This window comes from Microtus oregoni, unplaced genomic scaffold (genome assembly GCF_018167655.1).
Source record: "Microtus oregoni isolate MIOR12 unplaced genomic scaffold, Mior012 000008F_ref0000371, whole genome shotgun sequence".
Lineage (NCBI taxonomy): Eukaryota > Metazoa > Chordata > Mammalia > Rodentia > Cricetidae > Microtus > Microtus oregoni.
In genome coordinates this window covers 53,189,942-53,207,167 of record NW_024543067.1, presented here as the reverse complement: position 1 = coordinate 53,207,167, position 17,226 = coordinate 53,189,942, and the positions used below count along the sequence as shown (strand labels likewise).

Sequence of the window (17,226 nt, the reverse complement as noted above, 5' to 3'; positions counted from 1 at the left end):
AATGGGCTGCCTTACCTTTCACGCTGGTCACTTTCTTAGTGAGGGTTTCCTGACCTTGGCACAAGGTCACTGTCACTGTAGCTCCAGGTGTACCAAAGCCCCAGATCACTGCCCCTGAAGGCTCCTTCTGCAGCACCATGTAATTATCGATGTATGAGGCAAAGCGAAAACCAACACCTAAAAATGTTGGCAAACATGTAGGAGACTATCATCAGAGAGACTGAGCATCAAGTGGAAGTAACATACAGTCCTTATACAAAAGAATATGAGTCTACGCGAGCCTTGTAATCTTCCAAAACTAGACTGTGCTGCTCTTAACTAAATAACAACATAATAAGGACAGTTTCCAACAATGTGCATCACAGGATAACATGATCATTAAGGAAAACTTAGGGTCCAGGACAACAACCAATGTACACACTCTCCTTCCCTCCCCTTCATAGCTCTTGGTCAACACGCCCTTGCTCTAAAACTTGGCTCTAACACTTAACTTTTCTTCCTAATCACTAAAAGTGAACCGAACCGTGCACATACCTCACAGATGGTGTTTATAAGAAAACCAAACCACTTCCTTCCCCAACTCTCCGTCACTGTGCCCACTCCTAGGAGCTAGGAAGGAAGAGTGATGCCTGTCTCCAGCATAGCCTCTCTAATGCCGTGCCCATCTTCCATCCTGCCACTGCCAAATCCCTTCACATCATTCCTCTCAGCACGCATTGTTGCCATCGTTATTGTCTGGGTTTGGGGGATTTTTGATTGTTTTTTGATGACCCGGGATAGCACGCTTATGACGGTGACAAATCTCCCTGAGAAATTCAGATAAATTAGGGACACAAAATTAAGATCATGGAGAGACAGAAGGTTAAAATCTCAGAGAAAATGTCTCGTCACCATTTCACAGGCAAAAGAAAGAGGAGGCATGCTTGCATATTGGATGCTGTGCTAAGAGTCACTAAGAAGACTGAATAAGAATTCACTTTAACGAGATCATTTCTATTTTTACTCATAGCCTATATCGAAGTACTTTTTAAATAACAAGCGTTGATCCACATGATCCCAGTGAGCTCACAGAAATTTAACTAGGAAAATCATAAAACTTACATCCCAATTTGTCTCAACAGAAAAGATTTTTTTAAATCCTCCAAAGAAAATAATTAACAAAATTAAGGTTTATTTTTTTTAATAAGCATGATAGGCAGGAAAGAGAATTAGAATTAACAAACAAAGCTGACATTTTCCTCCCTGGAAGCTACAAAAGATGGCAGGCCCCTTAGGCTATACTTAACAGGTCAGTAGAGCTAACGGGGTCTCCTCACAAGCTTGGTGGCCTATTTATACTGCTCTTAGAATACCAGACAAGTCCCTAAAAATCCTCAGCTCTCTTTCTCACTCAGGAGTTCATTTGATCATGAAGCCTCCACGACAATCAAAGATCATCCAGAAGGCTTAACAAGCTCACGATGCGTGTACCATGAGCAAAACACTCTAGAACCACAACATCCCAGAATTGCATAAGCAGGCTGGCGGCCTGCTGGGGAAACCGGGAGGCATATGTGTGGGAGGGCCCTGTCTCGGGTGGATACAGAACAAAAGCTGAAAAGCAAAGGCATAAATAAGAACTAAGTAGAGAGAGGGCTGGAGTTAGAGGAACTGAGTGAAGAAAACGTTGTTTACGAACTGGAGTATGCAGCCAGTAGTCTGTCCACAGGCTGGGAAATGCCTTTTCAAGCCAGTCTGTGTTTGCCAACACGCATTTATAGAATGTCTCTGCGAATGGCTTTAGGATGAGCAAAAGAATTTTAGAGGTGGAAAATACTTTATAATAATAGTATAATTGTGTTACTGACTGATCAAGAGATTTAAACACATTACCCACCAAGGAACTAGGACACAAATAGATTAAGCAATTTTTAAGAATAGCTGTGAAGTCAACAAATATCTCTTGATACCTACTGTGTGCCAGGCACTATTTTACACACTGAGGCTGTAACGGTGGAGGGAAAATACTACCAATAATAGATTAAAAAGTCTGGCTGCTGGGGATTTTGCAACCTACTAGGAAGTTACACATGTAACGGAGTGCTGAAGATACTGGAGACAGTCATTTCCTTGACTGGCCTCAGAAGGTAGTTTATGATAGAATTAGAATCCATGTCATCTAATTCTGAAGGAATAATTTCCTTTTTGCTTCAGTTAGATCGTGATGATAGTGTAAAGAAAAATTATATATTCTACCCTCACAAAGTTCACATTCTAAGCTGGACAGATGTGAAAGACACTGAGGACCAGAAACGGACGGAAAAGAGTCACGCATCTCAAACAACCAGGCATAGTCAAAATGAATTTTTTTAAAGGTGCTGGATTTCTCTCTTCATTTGAGAACTGAAGTGGAAAATGAGAACGGGAGCTGTGGGGAAGAAGCAATCATTACAAGTAGACCAGCAAAAGTTTTCGGACAGTGGTTACCTCTGATGAGAACCCAGCTGAGGTACTAATGAGGAGTACTCTGGCAGTCGCTCTCACACTGGGTGGTGAGTTCATAGGGACCCTCATTGTGAAGTGTAACTTTTTGTTACATTATAAACATGAGCAAAAGGAGAGAGTTAAAAGAAAGACCTTAGGATATGCCAGGAAGAAGGGAGAGAACTCTAGAGCACCAATGAATGGCAAGAGCAACCAAGGTCATGTAATATGACCCAAAGGAAATAAAATAGTGATATTAAATGTGACAGACCTTAAGAAAAATAACTAAGAGGAAAACTCCACTGTCTTTACCTTCTCCCCACCTCCTCTGATAGGTTTCCAGGATCATGAGAGAGACAAGAAATGGGAGAGACCGCTAACTACAGCTTTGAAACTCTGAAAGGCCATTGATGTCTTGTGCTTAGATGGAACACCAACAAGCCTTTTCTTCTCACTTCAACCTTCATTTCTTTTTACTGTGGTAAACAAAATCCAAATTCCTAGCATTCTAGCCAAGAGCTCTACTGCTGAGCTATAATCCCAACCCCCCCAAATTTCATTTATTGACAGTGTTTGGGGTTCACTCTTTCAGTGATCCAAATAAGAAAAAGGGTGGGTGGATCCAGCTTTAACTATCACTTTGAGTGAAGATTCTCAAAGATTTACTTTGAGACAGATTCCTATCATCAGGCACCTCCTTGCTGAGAGGCAATGTCCAGTCTGGATTAGTCAGATGACAAACTCTGCCCTACAGAATGACCAGTGTGAGTTAGCCTCCCCCTGTCCCCAGGGCAATGAGCCTTCTCCCTCCACCAATCTCTCTAAGCTGCACCAAAATTCAGAGCTGAACCTTAAATTATTCTGCACTAGTGAGGGGGTTGCATTTCTTAGACCTAATAACCACTTAAACTAGTAAAATTTAATTCCCTCAAGGCACCCATTCCGATAGAAGCCCTCCCCAAGGGTACCACTGTGGGGGCAGGAGCTGAAGTATTTTGGATGACTCAGTCACCTGTTTCCAAATATTATCTAACTAGCTTCGCCCCCTTCTCTCAGAGCTCTCCTAAAGGCTTCGGTCTGGGCACATAGGAGCCTCCCCAACTTGATAAACCGAAGTGTCCCTTTGCCCCCAATGCTTTAAGTGAAGGACCGTGGGTGGGTGGGGATAAAGGCAGCTGACCGCCCAGCAGGACCTTCACCTTCACCCAGGGCCTAGGTAGGAAAAGACCAGTTCTGACTCAAACCAGACTTTGAGAGGGAAGGAGGGCCAAGATCCTGCAGAGGATCTGAAAGGGAAGGGTCCCGCAGAGTCATGTCACCTCACCTGCACTTCTGCTGGCTCGAACGATTATGAGCAGCAGCAGACCATACACAGACCCCAGGGCAACCATGCTTGCGGAAATTCGTGTCAAAGCGCTGGACTCAGGAAGAGGCCCTAGGCAGGGGCGGGGACGGGGGCGTGATCTCTGTGTGGTGGGCGGGGCCCCACCCTCGAGTCTTCAGTACGCGAAACCATCCTCGGCAAGGAGCGGGCCCTCTCCTTCCCGGCCGCCGTAGTTTAAAAAAAAAAAAACAAAAAAAAATAAAAAAAAACGGTTACCCAGCAACGAGATAAAACAACTGGAACCATCCGCACCAGCTTGAAGAGAAAGAAGAGGTGAGGCAGTTTCCCCCCCATTCCCTCTCCAACGTGGAGGCTTCGCCTTTTTCGTCGTGTGGCCTAGTCTCTCGGCATTCCCTACACTCCCGCAACCCCTAGAGCGGATAGGGAGCCCGGAAAGCCCTTTCTTGGAGAATCTGGAACGTTAGGTCGTCGACGTCCCGCCCATGGTTTGACCCGTCTTCCCCCTCTACCACCCTCGCTTCCCCGCCCGGTTTAGGGCTTTTCACAGTCCTCAAAAATTCAGTATTTAATCTCCTGTTCCCGCCCACAAGAGAGAAGGAAGACTCTCTAAGGTTAGGCATCGTTAAACCTCAAGTCCTCCCGCCTAGACCCCTCCCAGCGCCCCTTTGTGCCTCTCAGGGTAAAGAACCCAATCCCCAAGCTGTCTTTACTCAGTGACCCAGCCCTCTCTTTGTCAGTCACCTTTCAGCCACCAGCCCTTGAATTACAAAATACAAGGCCAGGCAAACACAGGAAATAAGACTTCACCAAACTTCAAAGGCTGGCTTCCAAAACCACGACCTCTCTTTCTCAGCCCTACCCTAGAATACCTAGAATACAGAGGTGCTTGAAGACTTTATAGGCTATGCTTCAGAAGTGGGGGCTGAAAAAGAAAGTGAAATTTTATTCAACAAATTATAATAATTTCTGCAACCAAGGCTAGTTTTTTTGGGGGGGTTGCTTTTGGGGTCCCTCCCTCCCGAGACAGGGTTTCTTTGTGTAACCCTGACTGTCCTGGACTTGCTTTGTAGATTAGACTGGCCTCAGACTCGGAGATTTGCCCACCTGTCTCCCAATTACTGGGATCAGAGGAGTGCTCCCCCGCCCCCAGCTGACCAGTTGTTTGTTTTTTAATTTTAAACTTTAAACGGTTTCTTCTTAGCAATGTAAACAGGACTATATGAGCTTCCCAGCAACCACTGTCTCTTAAATATTGCCGGCTAGCAAAAGCAACCTCACCTTGTAAGGACAGGAAGACAAAGTACTTAATATCTAGGGAAAACTGTGGCTCTCTAAAAAGAGTGATTTGTCCAAAGTAGTGGATCTGCATTTATAATACTATAATTCTCGGGCTGTGGTGTGACACGCCTTTAATCCCACCACTTGGGAGACAGGACAGCCAGGGCTATGTAGAGACACCTTATCTCAAAAGGAAAAACAAAACAAAAATCCAGTGATTCGTGATAGAGTTAAAAACTCCAAAAGAAATGGGTAGACTTAGAGGGTTGAATTGTGTTTGCATTTATTGAGTGCGAATGTCTGTATGGGGGGACACAGCCTGCCTCTGGAACAGTTTGTGGGAGTCAATTCTCGCCTTCCACAATGTGGATTGCAGGGATTTCTTTCCAGGCTATCTTTACCTACTGAGGTAGTTCACCACCAGGCCTGGATTGTATGAACTTTTCTTTTTAAAGTCCAAAATGTGTGTGTCTGTGAAATAATTTGAGTTGTGTTGTGAGTTGGTTTGTTGTAGCTGTGATTATGTACTTTAAATTAGACACATTAAAATTAGATACTTTTAACTAAATCTTCAGGTACCATAGGCAATTCTTTCCAAGGAGATGTCGATTCCTTTCTCCAACACCCACTACCGAATTCCACAAGGATTTGGAAATCTTCTTGAAGGGCTGACACGGGAGATTCTGAGGGAGCAACCGGAGAATATACCAGCTTTTGCCGCAGCGTATTTTGAAAACCTTCTAGAAAAAAGAGAGAGTAAGCTCTTTTAAAAAAAAAATAGGAATTTTTAAATTAACTAAGCATTCTGTTATGGTAAAACTTACAATTGAAGAATATACCTGTCTTCAGCCTGTGATCTCCATACATATGCAAACACACGTTCACACACCCTCAACACACACACACACACATGTACCCACACACATGGGAACACAAAAACATACACATACACAAAAAAGAGAAGAATAACAACAACAAAAACTTAAGATCGTGTTGATTGTGCAGAAAGCCTTTATGAGACAGGTTCTTGCTGTTGGAAACAGTCTGTACCGGTTCACTCCCCAGGCCACGCTCGCTGCCTTTCTCACACCCAGGGTGTTGAAGGAGGCGGGCCTGCTCCTATGCATCTCTGTTAGCTGACTGTCTGTTCTTCCTGGGAGGATAATTTGTGGCTTTCTTTAAATTTTGATTCCTCTCATTTGAAAGTATTATAAGTGTTATAAAAATATTTCAACACTCTTTAGATTAAGTAAATTAGTTTTTTCTGGGGTATATGAAACTGTTCTTCAACGAAGACACAGAAACAAACTGCTTTGGCAAGTGGATTGCCAGTTGGGGAAGGGAATTTACATTCTCTATGCTCTCCAGGTCCCTTCCTACATAGAGACTAGGGTCCATGCTAATAGTGACTTTTTGATTTCAAGCCAAAGTGAAGTTCCTACATTCCCTTTCATAAAGACAATCTTCAGATCCCAACCTTGAAGATTCATGACTATGAAGGTCTGGCCCAGTGGTCAAAGAGGACTGTTACAATCGTAACTTTGTACTGAAAACCTGTTCTTTGCCTCAAACAATCCTGTTATATAAGCTTTGTTATCATTACTTTGGGCAAAGGAGACTAGAAATAGCCCCAACCAAACAGACGTTCTTTTGTAAATCATTTTACAAAGAGAAGAAACCCAGAGCAAGGCAAGAATCAAAACAACTCCCATACACACAAACAGCTCCTCCCCTGCCCATTATGATCCTGCCTTTGAAGAACTCAAAATTTCACCAATTTCCTGATTACTGCCGATCTGTCCCATATCTAGTCAGGGTGCACAGCCTGCAACGTTAGTGGGGAAAGGCTATTAAACATGTTTGATTAAAAGTAGTAGTTTTATGAACAAGAATTTTGTTATTATAACAGTAATTTTGCAAATTCATGCAGTAAAAATCTATGGTCATTTGTTTAACTTTAGAACTCAGGAACATACCACTAAAATCATATTTGAGTCATTGTTACCAGGTCATAGTAATAAAAACAATTGATGACGAATGGCCTCAGAATGCAAGCTCTCTGATAAACAAATGACTAAAACCTTTGAAAAAATTTAACCACCACACCCACTTCCTCCTATATCAACTACACATGAATTTCCAACTGACACAGTGTAAGAATTTAGCCTTCCCAAGCAAAGGCAAAATAAACGATTGTAGGTTTCTCATCCAGTCTCCCACATTGCAAGAATCCCTTGCCACCATTTTTCATAGATGGTTACTAGGCTCCATTTTTTGTGTGGGAAACCTGTTAATATACAATGTAAGTGGTCTCTCCAATCAGTAGGGAAAATGAACTTCTTAAATGATGTGAGATAAAAATGGATAAACAAAATAGCATCAATTCTTTATGGCATACATCCAAATAAATTATAACCTGACTCCAAATTTAAACATGAAATAGAAACCATATAGATGCTAGGAGAAAACATCTTGCTTGCTAAGTTGCCTTCGTTGCTTCAAATCCAAATACAACGGGGAAACAGATTGATAGAATTGACAATATAAAAAGCAAACTTGTATGTGGCAAAGCACCATGAAGAAAACAAAAACGCAAATAGCAAACTAAGAAAAAATGCTTGCAATTTGCATACCAGTAAGTTAATAAACCTAATAAACAGCTTGTAAAAATATTGTGTTGTAACATATGTATACCAGGAGATACCAACAAACAGTTCACACAGAGGTAAACACAGATAGCCCTTAACATGAAAGTGTAGTCAGACTGGCCCATAATAGCAATTCAAATCAAAATGTCACTCAGCTAGGGATGGAGAGATGGTATAGGGGTAAAGAGCACTTAATGCTTTTGCAGAGGACCCAAGTTCAGATAACAGTACCCACTTCTGGAGGCTCACAACTGCCTGTAACTACAGTTCCAGGGAATCTGACTTCTTCTTTGTTTCCATAGGCGCGCGCGCACACACACACACACACACACACACACACACAAAGAAAAATAGAAGAAATTACACTGAACTGCCATCACCTACTCCTGCATCGTACTGTCAGAAAGTCGACACTTTGACAGTATGGTTTGTAGATACAGCTCAGAGAAATAAGCCCTTATACCCATTCCTACTAAATATGTAATATAAAGTCTAAAGGAAAGGAATTTTGCAACATATGCCAAAATTCCATATTTGTTTAACCTGCAGCCCAGAAGTTGAACCTCTGCACTTTTCATTACAGCATTATGAAAACAACCCAAATATACATATTAGGTGTTTTGTTTTGCTTTTTAAAATTTTTGTGCTAGCAAAACAGTCTTTAACTAATATCTCAAATTGTAAACCAACGTAGACCTTACCTTTTTTATATCAGGTATTTGTGACAGTGATAAAAGCTGACTAATATGTAGAGTTATTCCAGAAACTTTGACCTGTATATTAAAGAATAAATCAAGCAAGTATGCTAGTCTTATTGGAAATAAAATTTGGAGTGTAAGAAGATATAATTTTATAGATAGTTTAATAAAACCATGTAATCTTGAATTTAGAAATAGCAATGTGATCTTTTCTCTTTTAAAATGGAAGCAGCTCAGAGAGTGAAGGCACCTGGTGAAAAGCCAGAAAACTAGAGTTCAACTTCCACGACCCACATTGTGGAAAGACCAGGCAGACTCCTGAAATTTGCCATCTGACTTCCAATCATGTGCCATAGCATGTCCGTGCCCATACATATATAGAGCATGCACTCACATACTCATGCATGTATGCACTATTTTAAAATGCGTTTTTTAATGAAAGTCATTTTTGGTAGATTTTGAAAACTCAAAATCATGACTAACCAAATGTTAGTGGACATCTGTCCCCTATATTATCATCCCTGAATACCAATTCCCATGAGTCAGACTTGCAGTTCTATACACATGGGATAAATATGTAAGACTAGGCTGGCCATCTTTCCATCCCAGGAAATAAGCTCCTAACGATTTCTAGGGATGCTAGCAAAGACCTGAGGAGCATCCAAGCACCTGGATAAGCTACCACTAACCAGATTTTGGACAAAGAAAGAATTAAGAAAAAATAATAAAACTCCGTGGACCAGAATTCACCCAGGTTACTAAATATTTGTGAGATCATAATACTAAAATCAGTCACAGAATTCATCATTGTCAGACTGCCCAGGAAAGTTCTGGGAGCCAGCTGGTTATTCAGAGAGCTGGTGAGAGAATCAAACCTGTAACCTTTTTTGTAAGAGCCATATTTCAGGGTAACCAAATGGTTGCCTGTTTTCTTTATTGAATCCACTCAAAAATAAGTACTGATTAATTTATAACATTATCATTTTGTACCCCTAAACAAGTTAGGGAACACTCATCATGATCCCATAAAAATTATTTAAAGGTTAGAGAGAGCAAGTTATGACTTATCTTCTGAGATTAAGTAGCACTACCAATCAATATTCTTGCCAAAACAATCAAATCTGAATCAGATGAAGCCTGCAACTCTAACTACGGAGAATTTAAGGGCAAATGACCCTGTTAAAATTCCCAGTGGAGTCGTCAGAAATAACTGCACTGGAACATTCCAAAGGAAAACTGGCCCAACTGCATCAACAAATAAATTACACAGAAAAACAAGGTGGTGGTGGATTTTCCACTAAAAATTCTTTAAAAGGCATAACAAAAGGTAGTGTGTGTCCATTTTGGGGCTCTGATGACCAAGATACCTAAGTATATTAGATATTACAGACAGTTTTGGATAGTAGGCTAGATGCAGGATGATTGTAAGGAACTGCTAATATTTCAGATATGGTAATGGTACATGCTTATATTTTAAAGACTATTTTAAAGTTACAAATTTAAATGTTTACAGATGAATTAATATGGTGTTTAGGGTTGGCCGGAAAATAACCAGAAGAATATGTAGAGATAAAATGATAAGCCATGAATTGGCCATTGTAGCCTCTAGGGAGTGTGCCCATGAGGTTGTCAGAACATCCTACTTTGGGAGTTTGAAATCTTCATGACAGAAAATTAAAGAAAATTATATTTGGCTAGAAATACTTCTTGTCTATGTTAATTGTCTACATAGTGTTTCATTTGAAAACCCTCCCTTATCTTTCACTTTTCCAGACTCCCTGATCCTTTAACCATATTTTGTATGCTTTTATGCGTTGTTAATGCATGCTTTTGGTGTCTGTTCACTTGAATATTGGCATTTGTTCTTTCTTTACCATTTTCTTGTGAGTAAATGTCCCTAAAGGATCACTCAGTGTTAAACTAGTCATCATATATTTAATAATTGTTTATGCCTGTAGCCCTGGGCTGTTCAATGCCAGTAAGATTTTCAGCTATCAGTAAAGAACCTATGATTTGAAACAAGAAACCTGTATTCCTGTATTGTTCTAGAGTCACTGTAATGAACACAAAATAAATATAAAAATATTTTTGTTATTTAGAAACCAACTTTGATCCAGCAGAATGGGGGGCTAAGCTAGAGGACCGCTTCTATAACAACCATGCATTCAAGGTATAGTCCTATGAAGCTACCAGATTTGGCTATTGTCTCCCCCAACTTTCGAGAAGTGTGTCAAGCTTTATTAATAGCTTACTAAAACTTTTTTATAATGAGAGATAATCTTCTAAAATATCTGAATTGACTACTGATACTTAGCATAAATTTAAAGATGACCAATAGGAGAAAGAACATGATATCACAGAATTACTCTCATCTCTTATTGTTTAAACTTTATTGAGCATCATAAGTCATAAATTATATTTCATAAAATAAAACATTATTAGTCCAACTTTTCCATTTGCATGTTACAAAAAGACTAATTTGAATTAAATATGATCATGCATGCCTTTGATCTTGGAACTCAGAGGCAGAGGCAGGTAGATCTCTGAGTTCGAGGCCAACCTGGTCTGCAGAGCAAGTTCTAGGACAGCCAGGGCTACACAGAGAAACCCTATCTCGAAACAGCAACAACAACAACAACAAATGACAATAAATTAAATTTTTTTAGAATACTACTCTAGAGAGCTGAAGAAACACCATTTTCTCTGTTGTTACTCTGACAGAGATTTTAGAGATTGACAAAGTTCAGGCTTTAATGTACTCCAATAGATTTGCAAAATATTTTTGTAGAAGCTGTTACTTTTCATTCAGAAGTGAATTTCTATCCATTTATTTATACCTGCTTGTGTGAGTCTGTTGCTTTTATTTGTAGTTTAACCCTGATTATCTATACGCATGAGTTTTTGGTTTGTTCGTTTATATTTTTTACTTAAATCAAAGAGATAATATTGAAAATGTTAAGTCCTTGTGTCACATAGAAAATTCAAGGAGTTTCTTTTATTTTGGGTTTTTATGGTTTTATGTTATTTATTTATTTATCCTCAATTTTCCATGTTCTATGTTAGACTCTCTTCCTGAAGGCAGTGAGTTAGCAGTGCTTCTGTTTAGCAGAAGACTGGATTAGTCATGTCAGAACAGACTGAGCTGGCTCCTCCTTTATGCTTATATCTTTTTCCAAAGTGAAACTCACTTCCTTGATTTAATATATTATTGTATGTTGATTGCATAAAATAATGGCTAACATCTTTATGTATGCACATAAGGTGATCATATTCATCCTCTATTACTTGCTCTTCCCAAATCCCCTTCTCTTCTGTAATACTGACTGAGTTTTTAACTTATAATTGTCATTAAAAAGTCAACCTGGCTTCATAGTATGGAATACAATGACTTTTATTTTATTACTATTGTAGAAACTATAAACTTTTTTTAACTATCCTTAAGATTTATTACCAAACTGAATCAATTTTTAGTGTGAGATGGTGGTTTATACCTTGAGTTTTTGTTCACTTCTTTCTTCCAAGACAAATTATTATTTAAATATACATATACTATATATATTAAAGATAAATATAATATATATATATATATCTTTAATTCCCCAATGCTTCTCAGTACTTTAACTTGAAGTTTCTCTTATGCAGTATGGTCCAGAGTTTTCTATCTTCAAAACAGTTCCTATGTGGCCCTCTCATCTCTTTCTAGGACCAAGAACAAACTGAGAAATGTGAAGAAGAAATGGCCAAATCATCTGCTAATGAAGAAACACCAGTTACGGCCTTTGTATGTAGTATTTTTCATTTACTTATGTATTGCTATCCAAAATGGCATCGATGAGTTTAAAGTTGTGCACAAAATATATATCAACACACTTTTTGAAATTAAAATCATGCTTTCTAGATGATTAACATTGGTGATAAACTAGCAGATTATTTTCATAAATGCATTCTTCCCTTTAAAAAATCTAGATCAGAAAATCTTTCCATGGAAGAGGTAGACAGATGAACTTGGAACTGCCTCTCATCTTTCATATTAATATTCTACTTTGGGAATTTTTCCACTACTTGTTGCCATTGCTACCACACAAAGGCAAAGGTTAGAGATAACTAAAGGGAAACAATTACATACTACCAAATAAAATGGCCTTACACGGTATGGCTTACTCATACTTCCTGCAAGATCTTCTATAGAAATAATTTCCTGCCTTGATATTCTACGTCCAAACCTCCTACACATAGGAAAATCCACCCTCAAAGAGACTACCTATTTCTATTCAGTGGTGTGCTAAAGCCATTACTTGGAGATAATTGTCTACAATGCAATAAACATCATTTTGATAACTTAAAATACTAAAAGTATTGAGACCAAGGTAAACACTACAAACCAGAGTTTTGGTGGTCTTTTAGGAAGGCAATGTTGTTTGTTCTATTATTTCCCTGTAGAGCCAGTTAAACATTTACCAGAACATTATTACCTGTATTCTTCATAGTCCAAACTAATTAAAAAACAGGCTTTGCCTGGTGGTGGTGGCTGCGGTGCATGCCTTTAATCTCTGTGAGTTCAAGGCCAGCCTGGTTTACAGAGTTAGTTCTAGGATGGATAAGGCTGCATAATGTAACCCCATCCTTTAAAAAAAGGAAAAAGAAAAGCAAGGTTTTGCATAAAAGAATTCATTCTGTACAATGTCAGAGTTCAAACCTTTGAGTTCCGTTTCATGTCCTAGAATCTCAGTTAGCAATATTGATACCTAAAATGAATATGCACCTCAGGGTCCTTGACTTTACACCAACCTTTCCTTACATTATTTAACTAATCTAGAATAATACTACTACAATCTAAATGATCTAACAGTGGCATCCGACATAATAGGGATTCAGGGAATATAGAAAAGCAGAGCCATTTCCTTACTTCTCTTGTAGATTGTCTTTTATAAGCTACTACAAGTTTGTGTTATGGTCCCATTGATTTTTAACTTAAGAGTAATTCACTTGCCCATATTGGAGAATCACCTCAAAGAATTTTATGCCTGTCTATTTGTATTTAAAAGTTTAAGAGCTAAACTTAACTCAGTTTGAAATATGAAATAGCGTGAATAGATTTGAATAGCTCAAAGGTCCATCAATAGTTGACTGAATAATAAATTTCAGTACAATGGAACACAATGTCCATGTCCCTCCCCTTAAAACTGAGCAAAATTATATATGAAATAATAGCATAGAAGAAAGAGCCCAGATATCTTGTTTCATGGGGAAAGTAGCTATAGAGCACTCCAATTAGCATGGTCTTGTTTTAAACTGAAAAACAAATGTGTCTTCATGTAAATGGACTCACAGATAGAGAAATTTTATAAGGATGTATAAACATACACAAATACACACAGAGACACGCAACCTACAATAAAGGGTACTTTTTAGGAGCAAGATTTGAGGAGGTGAAAATGTTTCAACTTGTACTACAAGTGATAACTTGAGGATTTTTAAAATGTGTACTTATCGTTTCCGTAGCTTAAAAAAGATATATTGAGGGCCATATTTTTTTCAGTTCTACATTTAGGATCCATGAATTTTGCCATCTGTAAATTATACCTAAATTTAAAAGAAAAAGAAGAAACTGTATGTCGCTGTTTAACCAACCCTGATAAGTCCAATTTACTAATAGTAAATTGGCTTTCTCTTTGGTGCTCCACCTCTAAATGTGTGGTTTTAATTGTCTAAACATTTAGAAATTAGAATTAACATTTATCAGTCTTGTATAATCACAATTCCTTCAAAATAGCACATATGCTGGTGTTAACACAGAACAGTACTTACTTCAATAATTCTTGCTTCCCCACCCTGAACAAAAGGTTATTTCTCAGGAAACATTAAATAGGTGCTGTCTAGAAACAAGGGAAAAGAAGTTGGCAACGATCTTGTATTAAGACATATTGAAGAGTAGCAAGCTGAATGTATGCTCGTTTGGCATGTAGCCTTTGGTACATACACAGTGTGTGACAATGTATAAAATCCCCCAGGAAGCAACAGACTTCAGATAGTTGCATCTGTAAATTAGTTAAATCTATACATTCCTTTCTACGGCATCTAAGAGGCAGCATTCTGGAAAGGGGTCTCACTTTCTCTTCTTTCAATGAAGGAGGAGTTCACTGAGGAAGAAAGAGAAAAGGAGCTTGCTGCTCTCAAAATACAATCCATCTTCCGGGGACATGTGGCCAGAGAAGAGGTAAAGAAAATGAAGTCAGATAAAAGGGAACAAGAGAAAGGAGAGGAAGCCGAGTGAGGATACTGGCTTTACCCCCCACCCTAGAAAACATGAAAAAGTGATCCAAATCCATCAATGTTGTGATTGTCATTTTTTCCTCAGTAAGGGAGATTTGATGTAGTAGAATAGCATTTGTTGCTGTTGTGAAAATCTGTCATTAGCATTTGTTTAGTAAACATGGCATTGAAACACACCCCATGAAGACTTCCTTGGGACCAGGAGGATCATCTCTACTTGTCCCCAGCTTACATATATATATTCAGCATCTGAACAGTAGTGCCTGACACTTCAGACCTTGAGTTGTGGTCTGATTGTTATGCCCAAATTTGTGGGTCCCCACAAAAGCCAACAAAGGAGTCCCATATGTAAAAGCAAAGAGCCTTTATTTTAATCAAGTTTGCAAACTTGGTCTCTCCACAAGTCCAATGTATTGGAGTATCTGGAGAGCCCCAAGCTCAATTAGAATTGGGTTTTTATAGTAGTAAAGGGTGGGGGTGAGGGGTCTCTGAGGTCCAGGACCCCTGATTGGCTGACATTTGTCTAGGGGTGTCCTGGTGAAGTGCTGGCAGGTGTTTCTATCTACAGTGCTTGGAATACCAGGAATTTCCTTTGAACGGTCTGCTCTTGGGTGAGAGTCAGATAATCTCAGCCTGCCAGGCATTGTCTCAGGGTAAACTATTTTTTTTTAATTTATTTATTTATTAAGGATTTCTGCCTCCTCCCCGCCACCGCCTCCCATTTTTCTCCCCCTCCCCCATCAAGTCCCTCTCCCTCCTCAGCTCGAAGAGCAAACAGGGTTCCCTGCCCTGTGGGAAGTCCAAGGACCGCCCACCTCCATCCAGGTTTAGTAAGGTGAGCATCCAAACTGCCTAGGCTCCCCCAAAGCCAGTACGTGCAGTAGGATCAAAAACCCAACTATTGAGACTCTAGGCTCCATTTAAATTTATTGATGGCCAGAATTCCAGGTGATAATGGTTGGAGGAGAACTTCCTTTCTGCCCAGATTTAGATTATCATGGTTGGCCCTCACACTGACAACTAGTGAGTAAAGCCACTCTACCTGGCCTTTGGAATCTGGGCTTCAGCTCATCTTTCTCTTCTGCTGATAACCTCACTTCCTTTTAAGTATAGTTTGCTTTCTGCTTCTTCTCGGTGTTGGTGGTGATGAATCCCAGGGCCCTGACTGAGCCCTAATTTCCTTTTAATGTTTGAGTTGTTACAAAGGTAAGTAAAGCTCCTGCCCTCCCCACTGATGTTCCTTGTCTTTAAAGAGACAGAGCAAAGATAATAAAATAAATATTAAAAAGTAATAGTGTAAAAACAAATAAGCCACGTAAATATGGAATATACACAGATAGTCTGGGTTATTTATATTATTGTGCTTTCTTTGAATTTTTTGACTGTTAAAGAGCTAAGTACAGAAAGACATTTCATTGAATGGGTTGCTAAGCTAAACCAGCATGTATATTATAATGGTATCTTGACTTCATAATTTGGATCTAAGGATATGTTGTTTTGGAAAAGAGGTTCTTCTTTTGTTTCCACAGAGGATGAGAACCTGTGGATTCATTCCAGGCTAATGTGGTTTGATGGACCAAGAGCCCCTGAAAGGTTTTCTTGAACACCCATCAAAAACTTACTTCACCCAATAAACAGCAGGAAGCAGTTTGGAGAAGAATTATGTCCATATTCCCAAATATTGTTTATAAATGTTTGTTTACATTTAAAGGGGGGATATTCTTTAGAGATTTACATTGGTGTGAATTTTGGTTTATTGATACAATTTTAAGCCCTTGCCTGGTATGCTATGTGAACTGGACATGCAGGACCCCCGGAAAGTGACTGCTGAACTTGCCTAAAGATAAGATGATCTTTCAGGGTTCCTGCTTCATGAAAGACTCTGTTAGACATTATGCAGGATACAGAAGAAAGTGACTGGCAAACTTCCAGTATAGGCAGAACTGTCTTTGAAATTTCCTGCTTCATGGAAAAGTCTACTGGATACTTTGGGCATGTAGGCTGAAGATGGATGCCCCAATGGTACAGAAGAACTTTGGGTGACTGTCCAGGCAGTGAGATTTCTCTGTCAATTCTAGAGTTTTGAAAGTTGCTTACAATATACTTCCTGTTTCCTTAGGTAATATATCCTTCTGTGGTCTTTGATGGAATTGAAGAATTTATAGTTATAGTTTTCTTTAGTTATGATAAAAGATAAAATAGATATAAATACTGTAACTGTAAGTCTTCCTTGATACCTGTTTTGTTATATGTAATATTACTAAAAGTTAAAACCTTCCTTTTTTAAATGTAGCTGATAAGAAGCTAGAGCTAATGGGGCAAGCGGTGATTTAATTAACACAGTTTCTGTGTGATTATTCTGGCTGAGCTGCTAAGCAGCCAGGAACCAACAACTGGCTCTCATCCAACAGTGATAGATATGGATCTATTTGCATTCTTCTATATGTTGATATCTAGTTATGCCAGCAACGTTTGTTGAATTTGCTTTCTTTTTTTTCATTTTATATTTTTATCTTCTTTG

General features: G+C 39.0%; 2 protein-coding genes across 5 annotated transcripts in view; one reads left to right on the top strand and one right to left on the bottom strand.

Moving 5' to 3' along the window:
• Positions 1 to 17,226, bottom strand: part of Siae (sialic acid acetylesterase) — a 100,459-nt gene that overhangs the window by 32,409 nt on the left and 50,824 nt on the right. For all 4 annotated transcript variants that reach the window (XM_041657466.1, XM_041657464.1, XM_041657467.1 and 1 more), the window contains 3 exons: positions 5,666 to 5,826; positions 3,788 to 4,003; positions 16 to 177 (listed from right to left, as the gene is read on the bottom strand). In XM_041657466.1, the coding sequence (XP_041513400.1) occupies positions 16 to 177; positions 3,788 to 3,854 (229 nt within the window). In that variant the 5' untranslated portion in view covers positions 3,855 to 4,003; positions 5,666 to 5,826. The remainder of the gene's footprint in view (positions 1 to 15; positions 178 to 3,787; positions 4,004 to 5,665; positions 5,827 to 17,226) is intronic.
• Spa17 (sperm autoantigenic protein 17) lies at positions 4,030 to 14,757 on the top strand. Its single transcript, XM_041657469.1, has 5 exons — positions 4,030 to 4,120; positions 5,662 to 5,842; positions 10,532 to 10,602; positions 12,136 to 12,213; positions 14,563 to 14,757. The coding sequence occupies exons 2-5, from the start codon at positions 5,689 to 5,691 to the stop codon at positions 14,704 to 14,706; spliced, it is 447 nt and encodes a 148-aa protein (XP_041513403.1). The 5' UTR covers positions 4,030 to 4,120; positions 5,662 to 5,688; the 3' UTR covers positions 14,707 to 14,757.